The 16,348-nt window shown below is 48.8% G+C and overlaps 1 protein-coding gene across 1 annotated transcript in view; it reads right to left on the reverse strand.

The window, feature by feature from the left end:
• Positions 1–2,239: 2,239 nt before the first annotated feature.
• MAP2K6 (mitogen-activated protein kinase kinase 6) overlaps positions 2,240–16,348 on the reverse strand; it is a 52,984-nt gene continuing 38,875 nt past the window's right edge. The window contains exon 12 of the mRNA XM_017812049.1: positions 2,240–13,094. Coding sequence (XP_017667538.1) covers positions 13,017–13,094 — 78 coding nt within the window. The 3' untranslated portion in view covers positions 2,240–13,016. The remainder of the gene's footprint in view (positions 13,095–16,348) is intronic.

The raw sequence follows: 16,348 nt of genomic DNA on the forward strand, positions 1-16,348 counted from the left end.
ACAGGAGAAAAGAGACCATTAAGGGCAGTTCTGCTCAGTCACCAGGACCTCAACTTTCCCCCTTCTTCTTTTCCTCACGTCAGTGTGACGTTGGTTGTGTATATGTGAAATAATGCAGGACATTATTTCACCATTTCACACTCTGCACATATATATGAAATAGTAGGCAAGGGAGACAGAGGGAACACGATCTGCCATTTTCTCAACTCAAATAATTGCATTACAAAGCACAGTACAGTTCACATTATTGTGCCCTGTTCCATCAAACTCCCTCCCCAAGGTGCACATGTATCTCAGACTATCGCAGGGGTTGGCAGCTGCTTCACTGTACTTACTCCTTTTTATTTTTTTTTTTTTTTCATCTTGGGGCTTTTAAAATTGATGGGAGGCTGAAGGCAAGAGCTGATGCATTGTAGATGACAACAAAAGAGGCTCCATAAAATTGCTTTTGGCATCTCGTGTGCGTTCCGTCTACATCTTATAAATTACTGCTGCGCTGCAGCGATAAAAATAGGTTTGTATTTGGAATTGATTACAGTGAGATAAAGCCTTAATAAAATAAAATTAAAAAAAAGTACCAATGCATAAATATTCTGAACACACAGGGGTAATTTGATTTGATAAAATAAAAGTACGGCTCTTAATTTCTCCCTTTTAAACAGAACACACACTCACATCCCGCAGCGCAGAGAAAACTTCAGCAGCTGTTTTGTTCAGGATTCTCAGAAACGGGTCTGTGCCTTCTCGCAGCTCTTCTCTTCAGACATTTTTATGGCACTCTCTGTATCCCCAGCATTCCCATTGCTGACGCAGGGCAACATTCCCCCTGCAATCCCAAAGCGTTCAGCTCAGGCCACTGTGCTTCGTGCAGGGATAAAAGCTGACTCCTTACCTGTGCCCCTAGAAATTATTCTGTTAACTGGGCTATTGCTGTCCACAGCACATCGGTGCTTTCGCCCTAGCTGGGACTGCAGGATCAGCAGAGGGAGCTGGGATATTGTTTTCAGCAGTTCTAATATAAATGGAAGGCTAATTTTATTTACAGGAGAAAGAGGGAAACAGCGATTCGTGTTTCGGCGTGACCCGGGCCAGGATGCTTTACTCAAGCAAAACGCTGTTTGACTCAGATTAATAAATTAAGGGTGAGCATTGGCTTTGCATCACGGCAAAGGCAAACAGTCAACCTTTAAAGCAACGAGAGGCTTAACTGCAGATAACAGTGATGGGGCTGGCGGTGGAATCCAGGGCTGGATCCAGGAGCCGGTGAAACACGGAGCAAAGCACCACATCTGTTTTCCAGCCCAACAGCTGCACAAAACCCTTCGGCCACGTCGCTGCAAGGTGCTGAGCCTCCAACCCCAACAGCACGGCTGGGTGCCCCCACCCCCCGGGTGATGCCAGGTTGTGACCCCTTGCAGCCCCTTGCTGCCCTCTATCCATGCTGGAAAGCAGCTTTTTGGGGGGGTGGGGGGCAGGAAGCCGCTGCTCTGGCCCCACCAAGGCCCTGCCAGCGCGGCGGCGGGAGCCGGGGCCGAGCCTTTGATGTGGGATGGACGGGATGTGGCTGCGCCTGCTCCCGCCAGCCGGAGCGTGGAGAGGAAAACCATCGGCAGCAACGCTCACAATTACCCCTGTGGAGCAGCCTCAGCATTCCTGAGCTCTCAGTAATGTATGATAAGCTGTTACAAGTAAGATGATCCTTAAAAAAAAAAAAAAAAGGCAGCACAAAGTGTGTCCCCCCCCAACAACTTCCCCCTGGGAAAAACACAGGTAGGCCGACAGCAGGTTACTTTTAAATTTCATTTATTTATTTTTGTGTACATTTCTCGTAATTTGACTGACATACCATTGCTATAAAGATGCCCTGCTCTTTGAATATTTCATCCAAGACCACTAGTTTCAAGTGTGGTTATGAAAAGTCACGGCAAACATATGACTGGAAAGAGGTGGTTGGTTTTGACTTCCAGGCAGTTGTTTGAAGCATTTCATAGATGCACACAATATTCAGCAGAACACACGCACACACAGTGCTGAGTTTTACACACACACACACACACACACACACACACTCACACACATCTGGAAAACGGTTACAGTGGTTGAAGTTTCAAAAAGGTGTCCTGTCCCCTCTCTCAGCAGCAGTGAAAAACCTTTGGATATCCTGAGAAATAAAACCAAAGTGTAGTAAAGATGATTAACTTATTCCATCAGCAAGGTTTGGTGGTGTTTTGTTTGTTGGTTTTTTTTCCCAAGTCAAATATATTTTCCCAATCTAATTTCTTTTTAAGTGAAGAAGGTGGGGAGAAAGGATCTGGGGCAGTGAAGGTTAAAGAATAGCAGTTCAATTGTTCCAATATCCTTAATCCAGTACAATATGGATCCTAAAAGCATCTCAGTGAAACAACAACATGAAGCAGAAGCCCATCAAACATTACACACGTGGTCCTACTGTCAGTCTCCTATTACTGCTCATCCTCAGGAACAGAGCTGAGATGGATGAAGACAACACAGGTCAAGAGAAGGGTTTGAGATGGAGCCAGATGGAGTGGGGGTGAAGGCCAGGTGACCACTGAAGGACTCTAGAGCACAGGCAGGACCCTGAAGTTTGCAGTATCTGCCTGATGAAATTGCACCTGGCTGAGGACAGGGACAGGAGCTCGGGGTGATGGTCCATCCCAGCACGGGGCAGTGCTGGCTCTGCCCTGCTCCAAACCCTGGGCAAAGCCCCTGGAGACCTTCCCCAGCACTGACAGCCCCCTGTGTGCCATCTCACAAAGAGGTCAGCACCTCATTTCTTTTAAATAACACTCTCCAAGTTTGCTATCTCTGCGCCAACCCACCCTCCCCGAGACGGGGTTTGCGTTAGGACACGACAGTTTTGAGTCTCACAAGGAAGGAGTTTCCTCCACGAGGCTAAAAACTGAAAATCGCCCATGATGCACTGGATGCCTTCTCATCTGACACCACCTCTGCTGTTCCTGCCACCGATGTGACCCCTAGTGATGCTCCTGAGGAGCCCCAGAGCTGTGAAGGGCCCCGTGCCCTGCGCTCCCTGGCTGCCAGAGGGGTTGTGTGAGGTGACAGGCTCTGAGCAGTGACAAGCACTGCAGAGGAAACGGGGCCAGCAAAGACTTAAGACAACAAAAACAAACACGAGGCAATTAAAAGAAGGACGGGAGATGTGGTCTGATGTACTTCTGCCAAGAAATAAATATTTTTACGTTGCCTTTTTTTTTAAAAGCAATTGCATTATGGTTTTTTTTTTTAAGCCTCCAAAATGGTGGAGTTACTCCCTGCACCCCCCCTACACACACCACATGCACACACACACACACACTCTCTCTCTAATGCACATACTTTTCCAGCTTTGTAGAGCTACTGGATTTACTTTGAGACAAGTTTCTTGTGCATTTTGACAATTTACTTTGAGACAAGTTATTTGCAAGAAGGCAAAGTTCATGCATGGCTTTGACAGCTCCACTTTCTCATAAATGGTTTTTGAAAAGCAGAAAGCAAATGAGGGCCAAAGCTCCATTTAAAGTTCACCTCGGATGCCTGAAAAGCATTTATACCCACATCCTTCTGAGGTCCCTGCTTTATGAACTTCTAATGAATTCCACATTCTGCTACCCAACGTTTCTTATACACAGGGGGAAGAAAAAACAAACCAGAAAACCAATGCAAGCTGTCTGAAAACAGATGCACCACAGCGTCCAGGCTGCCCAGGGAAGGGGTTGAGTCACTGTCCCCAGAGGGATTTAAAAAACATGTAGATGTGGCACTTGGGGACATGGTTTAGTGGTGGCCTTGGCAGTGCTGAGTTTGTGGCCGGACTCGATGATCTGAAAGGTCTTTTCCAACCTAAACGATTCTGTGGTTCTGTGATTCTACTATTCTTTATCAGAAAGGCTGAGGAGGCTTCTGAAGCAGCAGAGCACCTTTCAGAGGGGAGAAGGGGGATAAAAAGAACAAGAAGTGATGGTTTTGAGCCCCCAGTCCTGCTTCTCTCAGCCAGGTCACACTCACACAGGATTTCCCCTAGACGTCTCTTGCAGAGCAAGAAGCTGCTCAGTAGTTGCTCCATCATTTCTGTAGGATTTGTGTCCTCCATCCCAGAGCTGACACTTGGCCAGAGGGTGCCTGGGTGACTCCCAGCCCTGCCTCGAAGCAATCCTGGCCACCTGAGCCCCCCTCTCCAGGGCTGAAGGCAAACTCGACAGAGAAAAGCCTGGTGTGGGACTTGGATGAACCAAGCACTTCACAAACCAGACTTTAATTTTCAGGTGGAAAATGATTGTTTTCTCAGAATTCCAGTGTGATTTTGGTTAGTGATGTGACACAGAGCATTTCACCAGCTAAACTGAACCCTGGTGTGAGTCAATCCCCTCTCAACTGGTGCACCCAACTGGTGCTTCTCCTACTAAGAACTAAAGTGAGCAGGTTTCTCCAGAAGCCTCCAAGATGTTTAAAATACATTTTTTTTAAAAAGACTCCTTATCCCCATCTCTAATTCTAGAGCAAACCAGGGCGCTAAAAAAAAAAATAAATCTAAATTGCTACAAATATAATTTGAAATAATAATTAGCCATTACTGCCATCCCAGCTGTTAGGAGATACTACAGGGATTCCATATGGCTCAAGGGCAGGCTGGGAGACACCTTCAGCACCTCTTGGATAGTACCAGAAATGGATAAATAATAAATACTAAGAACATGAGAAAGAAAAATCAGCCTTCCACATGTAAGGAAAAGCAGAGACTTTCACAGTTAGAAAACAAATGATGGTACTGTAAAAAAAATCCTAAAAATAAAGTCAAATAAGGACTTGCATTACAGCAGGTTGGAAAGTGTTCTCCTTTCTAACATGTTCAGAACACACAGGTGCTTTCCCTGTGCCCTCTTCAATACCAGAGACCACTGGGCAGTGGTTGCTTTTCCATTGTGCTCATATTTTGGGTTTTTTTTCTAGCCAAAATTATGTAGAAATACCCTTGTTACAAATTTCCCACCATCTCGAGAAAAAGCAGATTTCACACCTCAAGACAGAAACTCTAGAAATTCCATACATTGATGCTAAACATGGATCTTTGCCAATAAAACTGTAATTCCTTAAATTGAAAATTTTGGACGTTTTTAGAGGTTTGGGTTTTTACAAGTTTTACTGCAACTCATTTCCAGCTTACAAGAAACTACATTTAGCAGCTTCCCCTTGATGTACTGCTATTAAAAAATAAATGCAAAATCCCAACTATCTGGTATGTTGTGACTGTTTCCCCTGGCCCAGGGACAACTCTCACCAAGCACAAACTGCTCGAGTCACAGTGGCCGAGCTCTGGAAATTCACTTTACACACAGATTATAAAGGGAATATCTGGAGTCAAATCCTGGTTTTGGTGATACTCTGTTTTGAACCCCAACCTGCCAGAAGCCCCCCAGAAGGCACAGTCCGTGCTGTGGGTGTTTATATGCAAGACTCATGACTAAATTTGGGCTAAACATGGACGGAGAGCTCTGCAGCTGCACCTGTACATGGGAAAATTTGATCCTGGCTGAGCGGCTACGACAGAGACTGTAATTCATCTTCAAACACACCTTTTTGGCTCTCATGAGGCACTTAATCTACATCTCTCCACTCTGGCTGCGTAAATCAAGGACACCTGGCCCTTCCTGGCTTTTCACAGCATCCATCCTGAAAAAAAACCCCACAGGACTGAGCTGAGAAACACTGAAGGCTTTTGGATATTGTTCCAGGACACTCCGAGATGGCTGAATGTTCTTTCCTAGAGGGAAAAAACCCGAGACGTGGCAGACCCCGATACCTCCATCACACAACCTCTGGGGAAGCTGTCTCTCTGTGTGTTTTTGGAGGCCATGGACATTCCTGCAGCCAGGCTGCTCCTTCCAGCCCTCAGACATTGGCCCCCTCTCCCTGCAGCACTTATCTCCATCCACCTTCTGGCACTGTTTGATGGGTCACAGCCTTTTGGAAAGACCATGGTCTGCTCTCTTATTTTCTCAAAAGTAATAATTATCTGGGGTAAAACCAGACTGAATCTGAGCTGGCCTGAATTATTCCTGTAAGATAAACCAAACAGAAACTTTCCTGATCGGTTCAATAACGCTTGGGGTGTGTTTAGTCTTCATTCAAGAATTACACCATTCCGAGTTTCCTGGATTTAGCTAAGCCCAAAAGCGAAAGTAACAGATCAAAATACCCTGAAATAAAACTTCTAGGAAGGGTTTTCAGGTCTGGCTAAAGCCGTGTAGCTCTGGAAATCGCCGAAAGGCGTCTGATCTTTTGAGATTTCCATCCCTACTTCCAGAGCATTTAAGGCGCTTCCAAGCTCTTCCCAGCTTATCCTCGCGGTACCTCACAGCCCCAGCTGGACTCCTGCCCCATCATTTAGAGAAAACCAAGAGCCTTTCGAGGAAGGAAAGGCAGCCCATCCCGGCTGCTGGCAGGGATGAGCCGCCCTGGAGCGACGCTGCCGCAGCTCCGGGGCTGCTCCGCTTTCCCACAGGGATTTTTAACGGAATGGCAGCGAAACACGAAGGGAGAAGCTCTTGCTTCAGCTGGATACCTGTGGGGTAGCGTGTTCCTGGCTTGTGGCTTCCCCTCAAGCAGGGACTGGAGAGCACAGGCAGCTCCTTCCTCTCCCAAAGCCGAGCTGGCTGGAGGCCCCTTTCCTTTCCCTTCCCTTCGCTCTGACCAACCGCCGAGAAAAGAGGCTGCCAGTAAAACCCCCGACAGTAAAACATAAGCCATGAAGGTGACTGAGACTGAGTCAGGTGTGGATGGAGGCAAAGGGCTTTTGAGCAACCCAGGGGGGCACTAAAGGAGGCCACGTCATAAACATCCTGCAGTCCCAAGTGCTCCCGCTGGAACGGCACTGCCGGCTGCGCAGGCCCCTCAAGGATTCACTCGTCCTGGTGGCCTGGAAATTAGATATTTCCAGCATTAGGCTTGTCAGAGACCACCTTAAAATGTTTAGCCATTTCTCTCTCAGCTCCAGAGGCCTCTCCTGTGCTTTTTCCATGGTTTAAGTGGGAGCTCAGCAGGGGAAGCAGCGACGCACGAGGCCACGCAGCAGCAACATGTCTTGGTTCACTTGTGGGTTTTTTCCCTGTGGGTTTCTTTTTGTGTTTTAGGTTTCACTTCCCTTGCTGGAGTTGGGGATGAAGTGACAACCTGGGACTTGTGAGCAAACTCACTGCCCCCAGATCTGAGCCTGAAGGAGTACATGGGGAGAGAAGGGCTGCTCTCAGCAGGCTGTGCACTCGATGGAATCTGTGGCTGTGTCCTGTCCTCTCTTTTTGCTCCTGACTTTCCCCTGGCAGGGTGAATTGGCACAGCTGCCTATCAGAGGACTCATTTTGTCCCTATGCCATTAAATCCATCACTAAATTTACTGCACTCTTTTAGACTCCCTGTCATTTATACAGCACATGGGCCTTTGTGTCCAGACTGGCACCACCAGCTCCTGGCTGTGTCTATATGCATCTGCAAACACCTAAAAACTGAGATTCAATGAGCTTTTTCTGGCCCTGTTTACTAACAAAATCCACTGTTTCCATGGTGTGGGGTTATGTGAAGGAGCAGTGTCCTTTCAACCTGTCACTGCCCAGAAAGCATCTCCTCCAGCCACGGTCCGGGAGAGAGAATCTCCCAGCACTGCCAGAGCACACGTCAAATTTCATATTCTCCATCTGCTCCAGTAAAGGCTGAGCTGAAATATTAATTAGGAGATCTGATCCCTTCTCACCAGAAACAATCTGGATTTTATAGCCCAGGCAGAGGCCAGCAAGGCAGACAAAGCTCTGGGATACATCCTTTGCTGCTGGTTAACGGCTTTCAAGGAAACAAGGAACCTGGAGGGAGGACACAGACTGTAAAACATGTGGACATCTGGTCTGCTCTGTCCACCCTCCATCTCCCCCATGCTCACCCCCCACCTCCTCAGTGCATGTTCAGAGCAGAGAGAGGCGACTCCTCTAACATAAACAGCCATAACATGGCAATAAAGATTAATGAGTAAAACTTGCCATTTTATGTATAATCCGTGGGGATTTACAATCATTAATCTTTATTAGTGTGTAATAACTGTTTAGACATTAAGGACAGATTCTCAGCTGGACAAAACTGGCCTTAGTCCAGCCAAGCCAATGGAGCAATGCCAGTTTACACCCTCCGAGCTCTAAATGAGACCCATCCCATCTGTAGGAATCATATCACTAACAGTATTTCCCCAACAGCAGGGGCAGAGCAGTGAAGGCAACTATTTGTCTTTCCCTGTATCCGAAAAAGAGAGCTGCATGTGTCCAGGAAGCTCAACAATAGACATGTCAATAAACATGAGGAAATTCAATGCAAAAGCAACAGCAACAAAAGGAACCCCAAGGAGCAGGGAAGTGCATGATTTTTGAGGCAAGACTATAAGATCTGGTTTGGCAGGAGAGTAACTAAGAGGGATGTAGCAATCTTTGGCATGTGGAAGAGTGAAAGCACCAAGACGGGCTCCCAGAGTTCCTCTAAGAGGAACAAGATGGAAGAGAGAAAAAAAAAAAAAAAAAGAGCATCTTGGCTGGCTTTTCTGAGAGAGGAGTTTGGGGGTTGTTTTTAATAAAAAAAGAGGTCTATTAAACAAGGGAGCTGGTGGGAACCTTGTCTGAACTACATCAGACCAGCCACTAAAGCAATGCTCTGTTGGCCGAGCGGGATTTCCTCTTCCAGAATGTCCAGGGAAGAAGGGAAATGTGCAGGTACACACTTGGCTTGTAGCAAGCATGGAGAAATCCCAGCTAAGGCTGTGCATGCTGGGGTCTGCCCTCAGCACCAGGCACTGCTCCCTGCCTGGGCAAAGGGGCTGGCAGCCCCTTCCCACCAAGGAGCAGCAGCACTGACCCGACAGCACGTGCTGATCGACAGGGAGATCAACTGCAAATCTTTCTTGAGAGCTTTTTCTGAGTAGTGACCCATCAACTGCCTCCTCCATCACACAGGGGAGGCCACCTGCCTCCAGAAATGGTGTTCCACCTCTTCAACAAGTCAGAGCTGCCTCCTTCCTCACCAGTAAACCTGACACAAGCCAGGGAAAACACAGAAATACAGTACAGAGATATCTGTGTAAGGGTTTGTACACCTGGAAAAAACTCCAGAAGAGACGGGCATTGCACCCACTGCAGCAGCATGTACCTGGTGTTTAAAAACAGTAACCAGAAAATGCCCTCTTTCAGATTTAAGGGGCCAGTGGGCTCTTGGAGACCCAGAAAACAGCTTTCCTGCCAGTGACACTTCAGAGCTGTAGCGATGGCAAGGCCTCAAACATTCAGGAGATTGCAGGAACATCAAGAGCTGTAAGGTGGGGGGGAAAGAAGAGGATGAATATCATGCCCAGGGATACCCAGGGATGGGCTGTGCCTATTTCCTGCAGCCCAATAACCTGTGGCAGAGCAGAGAGACCCTCCCTGCCCTGCAAAAGGCTCCCTGTGCTGGAATCCATCCACGGCTGGTCCAAGTCACAGCTCAGTGCTGAGCTCCAGCAACTTTGCTCCCCTCCCTGCTCCCTGGTGGAGTTTGGGTTCTTTCAGGTTTATGGCATGAGACCCGTGTCTTTAAAAATCCCAGTTCAGGGCACTCCAACAGGCTGCCCACAGTCCTGTGCTGTGTGAACACAAAAGAGCTTTCTGAAGAACAGCTTTAAGCCTCAACACCTTGGCTGTTCAGGGCTTGGGACAGGCTTAATGTCCCAGCAACCATATCTGTCCAAGGCAAAGCTGTGCTTGTGTTACAGCCAAGCAAAGATCTGGGCAGTGACCAAAGGCTTTTCATCTCCACAGAAGTTACAATCAACTCAAAGAGAGAAGAGTCTGACTTTCATCCTGCAGCCCAGTGTTTTTGCAGAGCTTTTAAGCACACAGGAGTCTCTGGCTCTCCTCCCTGAGCCAAGGCCACCAGCTCAGGCTTCTCTCTAAGAAATGCCTGGGTCAGGCCAAGCTTTGTGTCCACACATGCCACGAGGGATGCATGGACAGACCAACAGCCTCTGCATTCTCCCCTCCACAGTGGTGATCCCTCAGATCACTGTTTTCATCCTCACACGGATCCACACTTACTCTGGGCTGACGCAAACGACTTTTAAAGGAACAAAGTCATGGAGAATGAGCAGGGAAGGGAAGTGATTTGTTGCCTGCCCTATTGAAATGTCATTAAAACAAAGGGATTAGAGGGCCCAAGCACTGTAAGAGCAAAAAGCATAAAAGCAAGCACTCAGCATGCAGTGTGGAGGCATGTAGGAATCCTTTTAGAGGGTTACTAGCTGCAGACAACACTGACATTAATTTTCTATTGGAAAACGCTGGTGACATTAATATCTGCTATTAATACTGAACTTTGACAGTATCTCATAAATTCAACCTGTCAATTACAATGGCACTGAAATAAAGGTGCTCTGAGGTCAAGGAGATGCGGTGTCCAAATGAGACTTATATTCCAGGAGAAAAGCGGCAAAAACAATCTTTAACAAAAGCATCAGATCCATATGTAGGAAAACCAAAGGGTGGTTTTAAATGTCATGTTTTTCAAAGCGAGAATTGATGCTGGAACCACGTCTATAAACTGGCTGGCTGGACTTTTAGCTGCAGCTGAGGACAATCAATCAAAACAGCTCTGCGACTCTGAGAAAGTGAGAGAGAGAAAACACACACACAGACACACCATGGAATATGAGAGGGCAGATTACGAGCCATGCGAGGCCTCTTAAAATTACACTGTGAAGTAAAACATCCTCGTGTTTCACCCGCCACAAAACACAACCTGAAAGGTTCCCCTCGGCACGGAGCGGGATGTGGAGCTCGGCGTGACCGAGGGAGGGGAACCTCCTCCCCCAAAGTCTGCACGACCTGTGAGCTGCACCCCAATCCCTGCAAGCCCTCTTAGAGCCCCCCCTGAGGGGCACAAGGGTTGATAAACCCCCGTGAGCAAAGCTCTCCTATCTCTTCCCGTGCGGAGCTGCCCCGTTTTCGGGTTCACAGCCACCCCCGTGGGCAGTGCCAGCCACGGCCGTGCCGGTGGCAGTGGCAGCCCAGGCACTGGCGGTGTCTGTGTGCGCCTTCCAAAGCGTTGGCGTGTCCCCAGCACCAGAGGTGCCACCGTTGGGGAACCCCTGCTCTTAAAATTCTGCTCTCCCCATCAGCCCTTCCAAGGGACCGCTTCCCAAAATACGCTCAGACTGTTCCGGAAGCCCAGCCCGCACCAGCGGAGTCTGGAGCTGCTAAACCAGGAGAGCAAGAGCTGGACCTCAGGCTGAGTCACCTCCTGCACAACGAATACTGCAGAGCAAGGCTAGTTTCTAGCTGGGGTTTGACTCTGACAGGCTGTGCCAAAGCGATGGATGGGGATGGGAAGCATGTGGAGGGGCAGGAGGCACAGGCAGTGCCCTTCACAGGGCTGGGAGAAGGAGGCCAAGGCCCTCCTGGCCAGGGGAGGCAGCTGGGCGGGTGTGGCTCAGTCCAACAGCGTTAAGCTGGAGCAGCCTCGCTCCAGCCCCACAACACCTCACAGTGCACAGTCCCCCCCTCTCTGGACAGTAACTGTGTGACCCAAAGGCTGAGTGATCTGTGTCTCCCTTCCCACCCCGACAGCCCCTGTTCTCCTGCCCTTGGTTGGCAGCTTTTCTCCAACAGCAACGAGGCCCTGGTAGGGGTGGGCTGTGGTGTCCCTGCATGGTTTCCAGGCTGCAGCTCCCACAGGACACACCTGCAGCCCATGCCAGAGCCCAGTGCTCCTGCTGCCTTCAGCATCCCAGCCAGAGCTGGACACAGCCCAAACCACGTGCCAGCACGGGCTCCTGGGGAGCACCAGCACTCCCAAAGTGTGGGCAAGCACGGAGGGATTGCTGCCCACACAGTGCCAAGGGCCCTAGAAACCAACTCTAAAGTATCCCATTTTTCACAGGCGTCATGCCATGCATCCTGTGATCCTGTCCCATCTGGAGAAGGAGAGAGGAACTCCCTTTTAGGCCCAAAGCAGCTCATCCCCAGCCCAAGGGAGCCTCGGGCACTGCAACGCTGCTGGGCCCGCGGGCAGGCGGGCACTGACCACGCAGCCCCCTCCTCACCTTTGTGCAACTCATCTGACAACCTCCTTCCCTCTGGGGCTTTTGTCCCAGACACCATCCCAGCGATTCCCACTCCAGACCCCATAACCTGCCCACTGTGAGGCCCTGGGACATGGGGCAGGGGCTGTCCCAGCTGGGGGCTGGCAGTGCCCCCCAGGCTGGGCTCGGAGCGCGGTGTCCAGAGAAGGGGCCCCGGGACCTCCCTTTCTTATACCTCACACTCTGTGAGAGCAGCTCGAGCAGCTGCAAGTCTTGCTTATAAATTCCTTTTACGATGCACATTAAATATTTTGCACAACAGAGACACTTCTCCTCTTCTTCCTCTTTTCCTCTGACACCTTTTCCCCCAGCGAAGCCCTACGACTGCTGCTTGCTGTGGCCTCATTTAGCATCATCATCGTCACCACGCACTCATCCTCATATAAAACAGAAATCTATTCCATCAAGCACTTAACATAAATATTAAAATAATGGAAGGGACAAAATATAAATCTACATACAACTTCATGACTACCATAGCACCTATTACCATGACAAAGCAAATTCTGGTTCACGGGGAAGGGAAGGGGGATGAGGAGCAAGTTAGGAAGAGGGACTTCGACTGTCATTAAATATGTAAATCACTCTTTTAAATTCTTTTTTTTTTTGTTGTTTTGTTTTTGTTTTAAGGTTACCAACCTTATTAAAATTCATTTCACTAACCAGCTCGTTCTATGTCACTATGGATACCAAAGAACCCTTTAAAAAACTTCGGCGAGGTGGGGGTTTCTCAGAATAAAAAAACAAAACAAAACAAAAACACGGCGACTTTCTGTTGGTGCTTCCATGACAAGTCCTGCCACGCGCCCCTCCCCTGCACCCACCAGTCCACAGAAGGGCAATTCATTTACAAGTCCAGTTCTCAGTCTCCCAGGATGAGCTTGACAAAAGAGGCGACGTCTGTCTCTTTGGATTCGTGCAGGGTGAAGAAAGGATGTTGCTGGGAAAGAAAAGAGAGAGAAAACAGCAAAGTTTATTATTCACGACGCTGAGGATCGAACCAAAAACCTTTTCAGACGACCCTCTAGACAGTGAAAAAGGGTTTGGCATCAGCACCATAATACTGGGCTTTCCATGTTTGCAGCTGAGGCAAGTCGGGGAGCCCCAGGGGCCACTCCAGGAAAGCTGCAGAGCTGTGCTGCCCTCATGGATTCCTTCTAAACCCTGGCCTGGCTGGGAGGGCTGAGCTGGGCTGCTCTCAGTGCTAAAACAGTGCCTCCATCTCTGGCACATCGTGCCCCTCGGAGCTCTGCTGCTCCTCCCAAGGCGGTGGTTACCCATCCCACCAGCTCCAGCAGGAGCAAGGAAAACCTTGCAGGAAGGTTGACTGCAGTGGGTTTTCCCTCAGCTTCCTGATCTATCTGTGTATTTACCCTCTGGTGACTTCTGAGTCTCATTTCTTCCCTGAATTGCTCCCATTTGCAGCAGGACATGGCTACGTTACCCCAGCCACCGCACAGGAAAGCCATCCCGACTGGAAAACCATCCGCACTTGTATGTTTAACTACTTAATCCTGACCAACATGGGGAGACATCCTGCCAGAAAATCTTGCCTACATTTCAGCACGAATGGAAAAATACGTGTAAGGAGGGAAAACACAACCAAACACCCCCTAACAGCAACAGAAGCCCCTCTCAACCAGCACCAGCGATTCCCTTTGGTACCGGGGGCTGCAACACATCAGCTGAGATCAGCCCACTCCCACCTGAAATCCCCAAAACGCTGCTTGACACCCACTGTCCTGGCAGAGAAGTGGATTTATTTGTACGGAGAGTGTCAGAGAGAACCAAAAACCAGCCAGGGCCCTGCAGGGCTCACAGTGACCTCTCTGTGCAAGGTTGGAGGAGCTCAGTTTGAATCCAGACCCTCTCATTTCAAGACAGGTTTTTAAAGACAATCTGGGATTTCCAGGGGTTTGTTGTTTTTTTTTTCAAGCTGCCCCCCCTCATCTCAGTCCCCAAGCACTAGCTGTTTCAATGATTGTTTATGGCAGTGAGAAGGGCAAAGAAAAGAGATTTTCCAAGGTGGGCTTGAGTGGAAAGTTATCGAGGCAGCTCTGAGGAGATGGGAAGCGACCCAAAGACACACCAGAAAGGAAGAGGAAGCACAATTATGTGGGAAACAGGGCTGAAATGGGTTGAGGCAAGGATCCAGGCAAAATTTAAGGTCTCCCTAGGTCAGACAGTCACAGGAATTGAAGCGTCCTGAATAACTGTGGGAGAGGTGACCTAAATGACCTGCCGTGTTATTATCCCAGCCTGATGCCGCTGCTTTCACAGCCCAGTGAAGTCACACCCAAAGCAGAGCTACCACAGCCTGGAAGCAACCCCAAGTGTGACAGGGGTGGCAGCAGTGACCTGCAGCCCCGTGTCCCAGTGAACCCAGCCCCTCTGCAGTGCCTGAGCCTGGCCAGAGCACAGAGCCCCCCGTGCCAGGCGGGATGTGCTCCACGCCATGTGCAGACCACCGGCCCTGCAGTAGTTTCACGCTCCACTTCACCTGGGGAAGTGGGTTTGAAAATGAAATTAAGCACCCATATCAGTTTTCCTGATGCTCAAGATAGCACAGAGTCATATTTTCCATGAGAAACCTCAATTCCACAGGAAAGCAAGGGAGCAGTCTTGGTCTAAATGACAAGTCCAATCCAGTACCGCAACTTAATGCCATAAGAGAGAGAAAAAAACCCCCAACAAAACAGCAACCCTCAACCACAGGACCTCACAACATTCATGTCAGCCATAAAATACCACAGCATTGAGATACTCCAGAGAGGTGATCCAAGAACCTAATTCAATAGAAATGCACTCGCTTGCCAGTGGGAATTAATGCTGCAACAGACGGAGCTGCTTCGGTGAACCTTTTTGATAAAAGGCCATTTGGCAAAGTTGAGAAATTTGCTTAAAATAAATATATGTATTTATTCAATAATATACCAAAAAAAGGGTGTTTTTTTTTTTTTTAAAAAAAAAGTCATAAACCTCGGGCCTCCCTTTGTTTGAAACCAGTACTTGGGCAAACTGTGTGTCAATCAGAGCTATATATAGTCTAATTGAATTACAGGGCCCAGCACGAAATGCCACGGGAATTATTCATTGCTCACAACTCAGGTTCAAGAGGTACGTGGATTTCCAGCACGACCTGCAGCCAGAGCACCCTAAACCCTGGCACCTTCACCCCTCTGAGCAGACAGCGTGAGGTGACAATGACACTGATCCTCCAGATGGCTTGTCCCAAGAATTACAGCTCGAGGGATACCAACACCTGAGGAACTTCTGCAGCAGTTGCCAGCCTTAACCCAGAAGATCTTCCCAGTGGCACCAGTAAGGGGTGGGAATGTAGGGACAAGCAAGCATTTGGGTCAGGATCTTCAGAAATAACAAAGTTAGGCACCTTCCTGCTTTTAGCAAGCTGTGAATCAGGTGAGAGTGAGAAAAAGGACTAGATGCCTACAGGAGTGAAACACCGACTTCCTAAACTCTCCTGCTTGTTGCCAGCTTTTAGGAGCACCAGGATCAATACCAGAGAATCAGAAGAGAGAGGCCATGAAGCTGTGGAGCCCTAGCAGAAAAGTCTGCCCAAAAGAACCTGTTCTTGCCAGCTGCAGCCCAGAGCAGTGGCTGAGCAGACCTCAGTGTCTGCTCTGAGAGCTCACCCAGAGCCCTGCCCTGCCCTGCCCTGCCCTGCCCCATCCCCAGACTTTATTGGCCTTTTCTTCCTCAGTTATTCCTCTGTCCCAGACGTGCTCCCAGCAAACAGTCTCTAAGCAGCAGATAAAATTCAATAACCGGAATTATTAGTCACAGACTCGTCTCTGTCCCCAACATCCAGGAACTACTCTGTCCAAAAAGTCTCCTCTCCAAGGCACCATAGCAGTAAAGCCCAGGGCACTCAGCTCCTGCAGCCCATGTGGAGCATCCAGGGCACACTGAGGTGTCTGAATCCATCACACAAACCCAAGAGGAGGATTTTGTCCTCACTGATTCTTCACAGCCTCGTTCTTTTCCCTTAGCAAATCTATTACCTGCTTTTACCAATTTTTCTCCCTTGATGTGACTGGAAAAGCACCTGAATGAGATTTCAAAGAGCATCTCTGACTGGCAGTCACCCTCACAGGACCCTGAAGTGTCACAATTCTCACGTCTGTTATGAAAAAGGAGATGCTAAGCATCCCAAATCCTCATCATTACTGGAAT

The sequence above is a fragment of the Lepidothrix coronata genome, unplaced genomic scaffold (genome assembly GCF_001604755.1).
Source record: "Lepidothrix coronata isolate B3197 unplaced genomic scaffold, Lepidothrix_coronata-1.0 Scaffold34, whole genome shotgun sequence".
NCBI classification, from domain to species: domain Eukaryota; kingdom Metazoa; phylum Chordata; class Aves; order Passeriformes; family Pipridae; genus Lepidothrix; species Lepidothrix coronata.